Source organism: Chlamydomonas reinhardtii, chromosome 3 (genome assembly GCF_000002595.2).
Source record: "Chlamydomonas reinhardtii strain CC-503 cw92 mt+ chromosome 3, whole genome shotgun sequence".
Classification (NCBI taxonomy): domain Eukaryota; kingdom Viridiplantae; phylum Chlorophyta; class Chlorophyceae; order Chlamydomonadales; family Chlamydomonadaceae; genus Chlamydomonas; species Chlamydomonas reinhardtii.
This window is the reverse complement of record NC_057006.1, coordinates 659,681-672,913: the sequence shown is the minus strand read 5'-3', so window position 1 is coordinate 672,913 and position 13,233 is coordinate 659,681. Positions and strand designations below refer to the sequence as shown.

Below are 13,233 nucleotides of genomic sequence, written 5' to 3'. Positions count from 1 at the left end.
CGACGACGCGTTCCGCTGTGCACCTCAAGTGCTGACCTGCACGCCCGCTTGCCGCACTCCCGCCCGGCCTTCAACACCACACACACACATGCACCCCACCCCAGGCTGCTGTTCAGCTATGAGGTGCTGACGCCGGCCGCACTCAACTTCTTTGTGAGCTACGCGGACGGCGCGGTGGAGAGCCTGTGGAGCATCGACCAGTACTTTGAGTTCGTGCTGGTGCTCATGCTGTCCACCGGCCTGTCGTTCCAGGTGCGGCGGGGTGGGGCGCAGGGTGGGGTGGGGTGGGGCCGGTGGGGTGGAGGACGGGGTGGGGCTGGGCCAAGGGAGTTACAAGGTGGGGCGGTTGGTCCCGTGAGGGGGCAGGGGGAGGGCAGGCTGGGGGTGGTGGAAGTTGGCGGAGTGAGGCAGGGGGCAAGAGCCGGCCGGGGGCGGGGCGATGAGTTGCGGGTCACGCGGACCCCGGTGCACTTGGCTCCGCCGGCTGCCCGGCCAAGCCATTGGGTCTGCCTCCAGGCCGCAGGGCCTGTGGCGGGCCTCCCGCACCGCAGCTCGGCCACGCGACATGCCTGAAGCTGTCCCCCACCTGGCCCCCCCACCGCCCCCTCCTTCTCCCCCTCCTCCCCCCTCCTCCCCCCCTCCACTCCGCAGGTGCCTGTGCTGCAGGTGATGCTGGGCCAGCTGGGCATCGTGACCAGCGAGCAGATGTTCTCCATCTGGCGCTACGTGGTGGTGGGCTCCACGGTGGCGGCGGCGGTGCTCACGCCCTCCACAGACCCCTTCACGCAGGTGGGAGCAGCGCAGGGGTGTCGGGGTGGGGCTGTGGGGCTGGTGGGTGGGGGCTGCGGGTGGAGCAGGCAGACGACAAGCGTGCCGGGCACACCATGCCTTGCTCAGACGTCCTGCCTGTGCGGGGGCAGGGGGCAGGGTTCGGTTGTGAGGGAGGCGGCGAGGTGCAGCGGAGGGGGGCGTGTGGGATGGATGAGCGCACATGGCAGGGCGTGTCTGGCCACTGTCACTGTGCGGCCACACACACGTACACACGCAACCGGCCCTCTGTTCCCCCCCCTTGCATGGCTACAACCCGGCTTCTTCTTAATTAAGCACGAATGTAGCCCGCCCTTAATCAATCATAAATGTAACACCCGCCCGCGCACACACACACACACACACACACACACACACACACACACACACACACACACACACACACCTCAGGCGCTGCTGGCCATCCCGCTGGTGGGGCTGTACATGGGCGGCGCCTCCGTGGTGCGGCTCATCGAGCAGGGCCGCGGCCAGACAGTCGCCAACTCGGCGTAATGCTGAGAGGTGCGGCGTGTGTGTTGGAAACGTGTGTAAATGTTGTGTGAGAGCGGCTGTTGGTGTCCGGTGTGTGATGTGTGGCTGGTCAAGCGTGGATGTCCTTGGTGTGGCGTAAGTGTGAGATGTGGGGGGGGGCGAGTGCAGTGGCATTGCGGTTGGCGCAGTGTGGTGCGGGAGCGCTGGTGGGCCCATGATGGGGGTCCGAGTGTTGAGGCTGTGTGTTTGGATGGTTTCAGGACGCGGCGCATAGGCAGTAGCCGGTGTTTTGATGGAGCAGGGCTGAGATAGAGGTTACGGTTGGTGCAGGGGGTACAGCTTTGTGGTTTGCGTTTGCATGTGAAGCGGGCAAATGTAGGGGTGCGGCCTGGGGCTAGGTGGTCCAGACAAGAGTACGTCTGAGTGCAGAGGCCTTGCCATTTGCGGCAGGCGGCTGTCAATGGCTCGTGGCATTCTGCTCGTGTTGTCAGCATATGCTATACTGAATAATATGGCGCGAGCATGCTGATTTGTTAATGTTTCGTATTGCCCCACCGTGCGTGCCAACATTGTGTATCGCCATCCACCGCCAGTGACTGCCCACCAGCAGACACCGTTCCCCAGCCCAATTTTCTATTTGAAATTACACACTGTAGCGTGGCAGGTCCTGAACACTCGCATCGTCGCAAGTCGCAGTTTTTTGCCATGGCTTTGTAGTAAGGCTAGGTGGATACAAACCCGTGAACTACGCTACAATGAGACAGCTATCTCTGTCTTTGTTAGCTCGGCTGGGGCGTGGCAGCAGGGGTAAGGGACAAGCAAAGATGATGTGCGTGCTGATGCCGGAGTCAGGGCGATGCCTAACGCGCGTGTGTTGCTCGCTCAGCAGGATCGCTCCAGCCTGCGTCCAGTGCTATTAATAGTGGCGTCGATCCCGGGGTGCTGTCGGGAGAGGAGTGCAGCACCAGTGCGCCAGCGGGAATGCCCAGGTAAGCCCCGATTATTCTTAGTATCTGCATTATGGTTCAATCAACGAGCTGCACGCGTAAAGCGTCACACTGACTTCGCCGATCGATTGCTCCCTTGCTTGTAGTCTGGGCAGCTGGCTGCGCCATTCGCGGCGATATGCGCATCAGTATAACTTGATTCAGCCGGTGGACACAAACCACATCAACGCGCTGCTGTCGTCGGCCACCGCGCTGGAGCATGCCGCCGTGCCGGTGCTGCGCTATTCCGCCTGGTTTGACCCGGAGCAAGTCACCCGCACCATGCAACGGGTGCCGCGGATGCTGCAGTACCAGCGGCGCAAAGGGCGGAGGGGTGAGGCGCCGCTGCTGGGGCTGGCTGGGGCAGGGGAACGGGGCGCTGTGCCTGAGGTCAGGTAACAGGGCCAGTGTCATTGTGTCAGAGCCCATGCAGCACAGCTGGCGGGCCAGCAGGGCATTGGTGGCGCCACGCCTGGAATCAGGGTCGGCCTCAAGCTTGGCCTGTCAGAGTCTCAGAGACTCCAAAACGCTGAGATGGCCTGGACACGCCGGTACACACCTGGCCCACCCACCCGCCCACCCCGCCGTACACACACACACACACACACACACACACACACACACACACACACACAGGCGCCGCCTACGCCTCCAGCCCCTCCTCCTCCGCCGACCTGGCCCGCTCGCTGCTTGACGCGCTGGGCTCCCGCCTCGCCGCCCTGGCTCCCGCCTGCTCCGACCAGCAGCTGGCGAGGGCGCTGTGGGCGCTGGGCGCGGCCCGCCACCCGCACCCGCAGGCGCTGGCGGCGGCGTGTGAGGTGCTGCCGCAGCGGCTCAAGGGCGCGAGTGGGGCGGCGGCGGCGGCGGGGGCTGGGAGTGGGGCGGGGGGAATGGCTATGACGGATCTGGCGACGGCGGCTTGGGGCCTGGCGGCGGCGGCGAGCGCCGGGCCGCAGAGCGTGCGAGAGCCGGTCCGGCGGGCGCTGCAGGTGAGGCGGGTGCCGCGTGCGGGAGCGTGTGCCGGGGCGGGGGCATGTGGCGAGGGTGTACGGCGGGTATGCGGTGGATACTCGGGTGTTTGGGGGATGATGGATATACACCAGGCTATCCCCTGATGGACGTGTGCGGGCGCATGATACCCCAGCGGCCACTGGCACTCCACCCCGAGTCCCCAAAACACACACACGCTTCGCTGCACACCCTCGCGGCCATCCCCTCGTCATGCCTCCCACCACTTCCCTCTCCGCCTCCTGGCTACCCTGGGTCACTTTGGGCTGGGCGCTGAGTACGCCCCTCACCTCTCCCCGCTCGCCTCTCTTCCCCTGTCCGCAGGAGGTGGCGCGGCATCTGGTGGCCAGCCGCCCCGCCGACCTGTCCGCCACCCCCGCCCTGCCGCAGCCGTCCTCCCCCTCCTCCATCTCCTCCCCCTCCTCGGGTGCCGTGGCGCCGGCGGCGGACGAGGTGGCTGCCGCCGCCTCTGCCGCGGCGCTGGCGGCGGACCGGCCCTGGCTGGACCCGCGATCTGCCGTGAAGCTGGCGTGGGCGTTCGCGAGCTGCGAGGTGAAGGACGCCGCCGCACTGGATGTGGTGGCGGAGGCGGCGGAGGCGCGCATCGCGTCGCAGCTGCAGGTGCGGCCCTGGGTGGGGCAGGGCACGGGGTGGCGGAGGTTGAAGGTGCTATTGGATGTGTTAGGTTGTGCCTGGGGTCGTGGGCGCACGGTGGGCAGCGTTCCTGTCGCCTGCCGCTGCCGTGTTGGACCTGATGCATCAGCCCGCCCTTGCCTCGAAACCAAAACGCCACAACGCACCGCGCCCGCGCCCCGCCGCGCCCCGCCGTACCGCAGGCGCACGACCCCACCACTGGCCCGCTCACGCCGCGAGCCACCTACATGTACCAGACCATCCGCGGCTGGCAGGTGCGGCCCCGAGGGCGGGACATGCCAGCTAGCACTGCTGGCGTAGCGGGGGCCGAGTCAGGATCCGGCTGACCGGGGGACTAACGTATCCTGTCTGTACGCACGCGGTGCTGCGATGGGCTGCCCCGACCTGCTGCTTGCGGTGCCCCCACACACCCCTACAGGCCTGGCCCCGCCCGCGCCCGCGCGTGATCCGCTCCGCCGCCAGCGCCGCCCGCGGCGGCCGCAGCCGCTACCTGTACGACGACCGGCCGCGAGTGGTGCTGCGCGACTTCACGGCGGGCTCACTGGCGCAACTGCTGGCGGCGCTGGCGGCGGCGGGGCACCGGCACGAGGGCCTCATGCAGGTGCGTGCGTGCGCGCGTGTGGGGTGTTTGGGATGGTGGGCACCGGTATGGGTATGCCGGGGGGTAGCCAAAATCGCCTCGCCCCCCGGTTGTGGCATCCGGCCTTACCTGATCGACTTCGCCACATGGATCCCGTCTGACACCCGCCTTGCGCCCTCCTTCTCCGCCTCCTCCTCCTCGACGATGCAGGCCGCCGCCGCGCACCTGACCGCTTCCTCCGGCCGCTCCCTGCGCGTGGACCCACACGACCTCAAGCGCCTGGCCGCCGCCTTCGCCCGCCTCGACCTAGCGGCGCCCGCCGCCGCCAGCGGCGGCGCCGCCACCGCCGCCGCCTTGACGGCGCTGCTGTCGGCGGCGCAGCTGTCCAGCTTGCCGGCGCCGCTGCTGGCGCGCCTGGCCATCCTGGCAGCGGAGTCCGGCGTGCGCCGCCGCAGCGTGTACGACAGACTGGTACGGCAGCTGATGGCCCGTGCATGGGTGCCCGGACCCGACGGCCAGCCGGCGGCGGCACCGGCGGCGGCGCCTGGCGGCGCCGTGGACGGCGGCTCCGCCACCGCCGGCGCCTCACTGGCGGTCGTGGATGAGACGGCGGCGGCGGCGGCCGCCGCCGCCGCTGCCGTCACTGACCCAGATGACCTAGGCGGTCCCGTGGTTCTGGATCCACGGGCACGTGAGTCGCACTACGCACGTGCACGCGGCTCCAGCTACGACTCGGCAGCGCTGACGCGGCGCGTGGAGGCGGAGGAGGCGGGCTGGGCGGGCGCGCTGGCGGCGCCGCGGGACGCGTGCTCGCCGGCGCTGCTGGCGCGGGTGCTGCGGTCGCTTGCCAAGGTTCGTGTGTGTGCTGTGCCGTATGTAATTTGGCGGCAGTGTGGAGGATAGCAATCCTGGTGTTACAGAGTGAATGGCAGTCCGCTGTCCCGCCCCGCTGTCTCTTTACCCACTTCCCCGCCTGAACCGGCGCTGGCCCCATGCTCACAGGTCGGCTACACCGCATCAGACCCCGTGTCGCTGCCCTTCGCCGCGCGCCTCTTTGACCTCATCAACCCCCACGTGGCAACCCTGGCGGCCGCGCCGCCACCCGTGGCCTCTGGCAGTGGCGCCGCCGCCGCGCCGCGCGACAGCCTGACCGACCTGGCGGCGGCGGCTCTGTCGTACCGCGACCAGCTAGACAAGACGTCAGCGGCGGTGGCGGCGCGCGGCACGCGCGACACCATCCGCGAAATCACCAACGTCATTCTGTACGGCAGCCCGGAGCGCGCCAAGGCGGCGGACGGTGACCTGGTGCGGCGGCTGTTCGAGCTGACGCAGCGGAGCCTCGGCGGCGGCGCCGCCGCCGGAGGTGGCGGCGACGCAGGCCTGGCGGCGGCGCAGCACGACGCTGTGGCGGCGGCGGAGCTGCGGCGGCGCATGGGGCTGTCGGAGCGCGGTGCCATGCGGCTGGCGCTGACGCTGTCGCGTTGGCCGGAGGCGGTGGAGGAGCGCGAGCTCAAGGCGGTGCTGTCGCTGGTGGACGTGCCGCCGCCGGTGGCGGAGGCGGAATCGGCGGGACCGGCGGCGGCGGCGGCGGCGGAGCGCGAGCGGCGGCGGCTGGGTGAGCTGCTGGGCAACCTGTCCAATGCGGGCCGGCGGGGCGCGGTGCCGCCGCGGCTACTGGCGGCGCTTGGCGACACCGGCCCGGTTGTGGGTCTGTAGGCGGGGCGCATCCGCTGAGTTGCTTGGGGGACCAGGGCCGACGGCACTCGCGCCGTAACGAAATGAAGCGTTACTGTATTGTGTTACCGCGATAGGACCCGGTCCCGGGGACAATATTGGGGAAGGCTGGCGCGCAACTGTTTTGGTAAGGCACTGCCGCGGGTTAGCGTGCGACCTGCACTGCTGCGGGTTAGCGGCAGGCGGAGCGCGAGGGTAGCTAGGTGGTCAGGTGCGCGAGACCGTGGGGTTGAAGCAGGCATTCGCAGCTCCCCGGTGCAGCCTTCATTAGTAGCGATGAAAGCTGCAGTTTCGTGGCAGTGTGGCAGTGGCGCTGGCGGTGCTGGTGTTGCGCGGCAGTTGGCAGCGACGGCAGGATGGCAGTCGTTACCGCTCGAGGGCGCGGTGGACTGCAGTGCATTGCGCGCAGCGGGCTGTTTATTTCTGGCCTTCTGGGCTTCTGGCTCGGCTTGTAACACGGCATGCGGAGTTGGAGCCGCCAACCTCCAGCGAAGTGCCTCTGTACGCAGGTGACACCGTTCTATGAGCGCATTGTGGGCGGCCCTACTGCCCCTAGCGCTGTCTAGCGGCGCCAGCTGCACCACCACGCCTATGCATCACCATGGGATGGCAATGTGCTGGCCCTGCCTCCTGTGTGCGTCCTGCACCGGCAAACTCAAATTGAAAGCCTAAAACCCTGACCTATGACTTACTCAGTTCAAGGCTCGTACATATGCGGTATTCCACCTACCCTGACCTCGTGTGCTTTCCTACAGCCCTATCGACAGTACTACAGTAACACACGAGCTTTCTACATACGGCACTCACACGCGCCTACCCAGTACCTAACCCAGCGTTCCTCCTCGGTCCTGCACCTCCATCCTGTCATAAATAGGGTATCACTCCTCCTCCTCACGTTACGTCACCCAAGATGTCATGGCTACTACTGTGCGGAATTGTTCCCCCCGTCTGATTAGGCTTTTATCTGCCTCGCGTCCTCTGGCGTCTCCCGCCCTCTCCTGCGGCCATGATTCGACACCCATGGTCCAAACCCTCTACCGCGGCACCCTCCCGGCAGCTTGGGTTCCAGGTTGGGCAATCCAACATGTGATCTTCCTTCCCACGCCAGGCCCCAACATCATGTCCCAACCTCCTCCTACCCCAGCATCCACCGTCTCATCCTGCTCCTCCATCGTGGGTATACCCTGTCTATCTCTCACCGGTTTACTTACCCCAAGCCAGAGTCGAGGGTCTCGCAGTTCACACTCAGTCAATCCCCTCGTATCCTCTCCTCAAACCTGACGAAGTTCATTGCCCCGCCTTCGCCTGCCTCCCCCTGCGGCCACGCCACACACCCACCGCCCACCGCTGCCCGCCCGCCGCCCACTACCGCTGCCCCGCCCAGAACGCGCCGCCCGCCGCCTCCGCCGAGCCCGGCGGCAGCTCCTGCACCTCCTCAATGGGGCTGCGGCAGATGGGACAGGCGTTGGCGCGGCGCCGGATGCCCTCCATGCAGCGCCCGCACGTGACCACGTGCGCGCAGGGCAGCGTCAGCGCCACGCGCTCGAAATCCAGGCACACCACGCACAGCGTCTCATCCAGCCCGTCCCCGTCGTCGTCCTCGCCGGCGCCGCCGCATGCCCCATCGTCACAGTCTGACACTGCGGCCGCCTTGCCGTCGTCAGCTCCAGGCCAAACGCGGGCAAGCAGCCAGCGGAAGAGCGACACAGGCGCCGAGGGGCCGGCGCCTGCAGACGGGGCGGCCGAGGCGCGTGCCGACTGCAACTGCGAGCTGCTGCTGCTGGCGCCGACCCGGCCCCGATCTTGGGCTTGAGCTGCCGCCTGCGCCCAGGCGCCGGGGACTCCCGCTGACTGCTGCTGCCGCGTTGCAGCGGCAGTAGCAGCAGTACCAGCACCCGCAGCGGACTGCGCTGCCTCTGCTGCCGCCGCCGCGTTTGCAGCAGCCGCGGCCGCCAGGGCGGTGGTGATGGGCGCCGCCTCCCGCAGGGAGCTGTCGGTCGCGATGCCGCCGCCGCTGCCGGCGCTCGCCAGACGTGCACGCAGCCCGCCGCCTCCGCCTCCACCGCCTCTGCCACCTCCTGCCACATCCATCCACGGTTCGTGCACGGCAGCTGCCTCCCGCTCCGCCAGCCGTGCCGCCACCACCTCCTCCTCCGCCCGCCGCCGCGCCGCCGCCACACGCGCCTTCGCCCGGGCCAGAGCCGCCCTCTTCGCCCTCTCTGCAGCCTCCTCCGCCGCCTCCTCCGCCTCCCGCCTCCGCCGCTCCTCGAACTCCCTTGCTGCCCGCTCCTGCCGCCGCAAGGTTTCCTTCTCCGCCCGCCGCGCCTCCGCCGCCGCTTTGGCCGCTTTCTTCGCCTCCTCCTCTCGAATCAGCGCCGCCGCGATCGCCTCGGCCCGCCGCTGCTCCTTTGACAATCCCTGCTGGGGCGGCTCGGGGCTCTTGCGCCTCCCGCGCTTGCCGCCGCCGCCACCCCCGCCACCCGCACTCGCACCCGCACCGGCACTAGCACCAGCCCCGGCACAGGGACCGGCACCGACATCGGCGCTGGCATCACCACCGGAGGCGGCTGCGCCGCCGCCGCCTTCTGGCGGCTCCTGACACTCCGCGCTAGTGGGAGCAACGCTCAGTGCCGGCTCTGTCTGCGCTGTGCCGTCGCTCCCGACGGTCGCAGCAGAAGAGGTATCGGCACCACCGGCATCATCCGCTGAGCCACGGGAGTCCCCCCTGACCGATGCCGAGCAAGTGGGATCTGGGTCGCTGCCGGGCTCGCTTGCTGCTGCCGCTGCTCCGGCCACCACCGTTGCTACTGCTGCTGCAGCTGCCGCCGGGGACTGTCCTTCCGGAGGCGGGTCAGCCGATACCCCCGCTGGACCCTGCTGCGGCTGCTGCGGCTCTGGCCGTTGTTGCTGAGGCAGCGGCTGTGAGTCATGTAGGTTTTGATCGCATTCTGGTGCTGGCGGTGGCGGCGCCGAGGCCGCCTTGAGCGGGGAACTGCTCCAGAACAGCAACCCAAGGGAGGCTGGCAGCCGCAGCAGCAGTTGCAGCAGACGGGCCAGCAGACGCAGAACTGGCGCCAGCCGATCGGATATGCGTTCAAGCCGCGATATGCGCTGCGGCAAGAGGGTTATGGGGCGTGTGAAGAGGCTGCGGGTGTTCGCTGCCGCTCTCGTGCACAGGTGCGGATACAATACCCCGTCTGCAGCAAAGCAACTCCAGTGTTGCTGCCATACCCCGCACAAACAAAGAAGCTTGTGTGTACCCGAGTTGCACCCCTGGGAAGAACCGCCGCGGCCCATGCTGCAACATCGCCCTCCACAGTAACCCCACCACCCCACGACCCCGCCGCCCGCCCCCCGCCGCCCGCCAGCGCCCGCCCGCCCACAGTCCGCTGCCCCTAAATAACCAAAACCTTTGGGACCCTGAAGAACCTACCGGAGGTGCGCGTGCTACGGGTGCAGACCGTGCGGCATGGACGGCGCCCCTCGCCATTCCTGGCAGACCGAGGAGGCGGGCCCGTTGGCGGGAAGGACAGCGGCGCGTCCGCACGGCAGGGGCCCCGCTCAGCCCAACAGGCGTGTTGTAGCTTGCCTAGAGACTTGGATTTTGTGACCCAGCGAGATTTTTAGGTGCGCCTCCTGGTGCGCTTTGGCATTTGGGAGCAATTGACAGCGAGTTCAGTAATAAAAGCGTAGCGCGGAACTCAATACGCATAGTCAAACTGCATTAGTCGCCGTTCAACAACAAGCCAGAAAGCTGATGGGCTGCGGTCGGCCAAATGGCCAATCGGACATGCATGCTGCTGGCAATCCCCCTCCACTGGCTCTCCCCAAGGCTCTCCCCCCCCCCAACACACAGACGCACACAGACACAAGACACGCTCCGTCACAAACCGAGGTGGAATATCCAGACGGTTGTATAGACACATGTGGCGGCAAGCACCATTAAAGGCACCCAAGACCTGACCGCATGAATGCCAGGGTGTGCCGAGAGCTTCCTAAGACTGTGCATGCGTGCGTCACCACTTTTTAACGAAATTGTGTCCATACCCCATTAAACTTGAAGAGGATCAATGAGCTGCTTGACTGGTCGCGCACCGTTCACCAAGGACCGAACATTGGGCCGGTACAGATTACGACCTTGATTACGACTTGTGAGCAGCAGTCGAAGTATAACCGTTACAGTGCAGGTTGGATTGCAGTGGGATGGGACTTTGTGTAGCTCATAAGGTCTCAGTTGCGGGACTGCAAGGAAGCAAGGGAGCAAGGGTGAGCGCGGGGGTGCAGGAGGGTGAGCAGCGGGGAGAAGGTTTCCGTGCCAGCAACACTGGCGGGAAGGCGATGGAGTCCCTTGGCTAGGTCTCTCGTGGTAAAGCAATGCTTTCTGCTAGGTGCTGTTATCTTGGTTTGGTACGTCAGAGCCTTGGCCCGGAATGTGAAGGGACTTTGCATGCGCCCACCAGAAGGTGGTCAAGTTTGAGTGCCAGTTATTTGCTGCACAGTTGCACGTTTGTTCAGGGCACGCCCACTACCTAGAATTTTGAACAAAGCAGGGTTTGACGCGTCTCACTCTCTGGCGCACAACGTCCATCTCGAGCCTAGGAGCCGTCTTTAACAGTCCAGTTTTAGAAGACCAAATCGAATTACAATCGCGCGTTAAAGACTGGGAAGAGCCACTATGACTCCTCCCTGAGGCTCGGGGACTCTAAACCCGCTGCCTTTTAGCTAGCGCCGCATCCATGGCTGATACACAGCTTCTATATGGTGGCCAAGAAAGGCCGCCTTATGAAATGTCTGCAGTGGACCGAATGGAGAAGGAAAAGGAAGCATTAGAGAAGACGAAGCCTGTGCGGACTCCCATCAAGTATTGGGTACGTTACAATGATGCATGCACATATCTATGATGCGTATGATGCTTAGCCCGTTGTCCGCATGCCCATCCCCTACGCAGTTCCTCGCGGGCGGGTGTTTCTTCTGGATTGGCGTTTTCCTGGTGGTGTCCTGCATCGTGCTGGTAGCAGTGGTGCCTCCAGTTTGCGTATTGCACGGCTGTGGGCAAAACAAAAGCACGGTACGTAGCACGGGTTGGTGTGAGGGGCGTGGTCTTGTGCCCAGCCCCCGCCGCTATACCTGCCACCGCTGCCTGCTCTCCCTGAGCACCTCCTGACCCGACCTGCTCTCATAACCAACCTTCCACCTCCTCCTCGCTCTCCCCAACTCGACATGCAACCGTGCAGTCCACGGACGACGGGGTGAACCGCCTCCTTGTAGACTTCACGACCGTGGGGAAAACGGTCAAAAGTTTAGTGCCGCCCCTGTTGTACGATTACATCGAGGAGGCTTTCCTGGGCAGCTCGGGGATCCAGGTGGTCACCTTTGAGGATCCAAAGGTGTTAGCAGAGGTGCGGAAGATCATCGAGAGCCAGCCGGGTGAGTGGGGTACTGGAGTGTAACCGGCGGGGGCGGGCGGACTGGTCTGTGCACGGGCGTGTGTGTCGGGCTGGGGGGAGCCTATGCCGCAATGCCCCACATGGTCATGATGGCTGCGACTGGCACGCCCAAGCCAGGTCCAGGAATTGTACACAACTCCAATTCCCGCCTCGACCAACTCATTACCTGTATGGCCTGCCCGCGCTCCTGCGCTCGTGCACCTGACTAATGGCCAAACGCCCTGCGCCCGAAGTGCACTCACACCGCTGATGGCACTGGCACGTAAGCAAGCCCCAATCCGCCCGCCACTCCGCCTCCTCCACACCCGCCTCTTCCACCGCCGCCATGGTCTCCTCCACCACCACCACCTCCACCGCCTCCTCCTCGCATACCTCGTCATTGACCTCCTCCACCCCTTCCTCCTCCTCGCACCCTGCAGACCTGGCGAATCTGCTCCGGGACCTCAAAGGCAGCCAGCCGCCCCCCAACGACCCGTTGGGCGGCCCCAGGCCGCCCGCGCTGCGCCTGCTGCGCTCGCTGCCGGGCTTCACGCGGCGCCTGCTGGACGACTCGGCGCCGCTGAGCGATGACGACATATGGCAGCGCCCCATCGTGCACACGGCGGACGCCTGGAACATCACCAAGGGTGGGGAGGGGGGTTGCGAAAGGGGGTTGGGGAAGGGGGGGGGTGCAGAAAGAGGGTGGGGAGGGGGCAAAAAGAGGGGTGGGGGGGTCGCTAAAAGGGGGTGGGGCGGGGGGTCGTTAGGGGGCGTGGCCGCATGGGAGTGGCGAGGGGGGCGGGAGGCGGGAGGCTTGTGGTAGCGGGACAGGCAGAGGGGCTAATGGGGCCAGGTTTGCGGGTACGGGAGCGGGCACGGGAGACTGGTGAGGAGCGGCGGGTGTGAGCAGCTCACCGGTACAGAGGGCAGGAGCTATGTACCGTCCGTAGTGTCCATTAAAGCTTGAAGCTGCTGGGGTTGTCAGCTACTGCCAGCGGCGCGGCTGAGAGGAGCACGGCAGACGCTGCAGGGAGCAGTAACAGCAGTAGCGGGCTAGCCGGCCGGCCGGCCGGCCGGCAGGCAGGCAGGCGGGCGGGAGCCGCGCCCGCTGCGGCACGTGTCTGCAGTGGACAGGAGGCGGGACATGGGCTCTGCAGCGGCCGCTCGTGAGGCCGCTCGCGCCCCGCTGGCGAGCAGCTGGGGGGCCGGGCCGGCGGAGGGGCTTGTTGGGGAGGACTCTGGAATGTGAGATTGCATCCATTTGCTGCACCCATCACCCACCTTCGGCATGCCGTACCGTCACCCAAATCCTGACGTCCACGTGGAATTGCCGGCACGGGCACGTGCCTCCCCCCACACACAGGCGTCAGCGATGTGGTGGTGGCGGTCATCGACACGGGCTGCGACCTGACCCACCCCGACCTCCAGGGCCAGCTGTGGACCAACCCCGGCGAGATCCCCGGCAACGGCGTGGACGACGACGGCAATGGCGAGTGGGGAGGGGAGGGGAGGGGAGGGGAGGGGAGGGGAGGGGAGGGGAGCTGAG

The 13,233-nt window shown here is 66.5% G+C and overlaps 4 protein-coding genes across 4 annotated transcripts in view; 3 read left to right on the top strand and 1 right to left on the bottom strand.

Annotated features, from left to right (window-relative positions):
• CHLRE_03g145887v5 (uncharacterized protein) overlaps positions 1–1,848 on the top strand; it is a 3,207-nt gene extending 1,359 nt beyond the window's left edge. Inside the window, exons 4-6 of the mRNA XM_043060435.1 lie at positions 105–252; positions 652–789; positions 1,219–1,848. Coding sequence (XP_042925564.1) covers positions 105–252; positions 652–789; positions 1,219–1,320 — 388 coding nt within the window. The 3' untranslated portion in view covers positions 1,321–1,848. The remainder of the gene's footprint in view (positions 1–104; positions 253–651; positions 790–1,218) is intronic.
• A 118-nt stretch (positions 1,849–1,966) lies between these two features.
• CHLRE_03g145867v5 (uncharacterized protein) lies at positions 1,967–6,728 on the top strand. The gene is made up of 9 exons (XM_043060434.1): positions 1,967–2,106; positions 2,189–2,288; positions 2,402–2,619; positions 2,922–3,274; positions 3,618–3,914; positions 4,130–4,201; positions 4,366–4,548; positions 4,738–5,379; positions 5,530–6,728. The coding sequence occupies exons 1-9, from the start codon at positions 2,055–2,057 to the stop codon at positions 6,241–6,243; spliced, it is 2,631 nt and encodes an 876-aa protein (XP_042925563.1). The 5' UTR covers positions 1,967–2,054; the 3' UTR covers positions 6,244–6,728.
• A 16-nt stretch (positions 6,729–6,744) lies between these two features.
• CHLRE_03g145847v5 (uncharacterized protein) lies at positions 6,745–9,986 on the bottom strand. The gene is made up of 2 exons (XM_043060433.1): positions 9,695–9,986; positions 6,745–9,372 (listed from the first exon to the last, which is right to left on the bottom strand). Exons 1-2 carry the CDS (start codon positions 9,749–9,751, stop codon positions 7,627–7,629), a joined length of 1,803 nt encoding a protein of 600 aa, XP_042925562.1. The 5' UTR covers positions 9,752–9,986; the 3' UTR covers positions 6,745–7,626.
• A 340-nt stretch (positions 9,987–10,326) lies between these two features.
• The window catches only part of CHLRE_03g145827v5 (uncharacterized protein), a 15,363-nt gene continuing 12,456 nt past the window's right edge, over positions 10,327–13,233 (top strand). Inside the window, exons 1-5 of the mRNA XM_043060432.1 lie at positions 10,327–11,129; positions 11,210–11,329; positions 11,496–11,688; positions 12,128–12,334; positions 13,051–13,176. Of these exons, the coding sequence (XP_042925561.1) occupies positions 10,998–11,129; positions 11,210–11,329; positions 11,496–11,688; positions 12,128–12,334; positions 13,051–13,176 (778 nt within the window). The 5' untranslated portion in view covers positions 10,327–10,997. The remainder of the gene's footprint in view (positions 11,130–11,209; positions 11,330–11,495; positions 11,689–12,127; positions 12,335–13,050; positions 13,177–13,233) is intronic.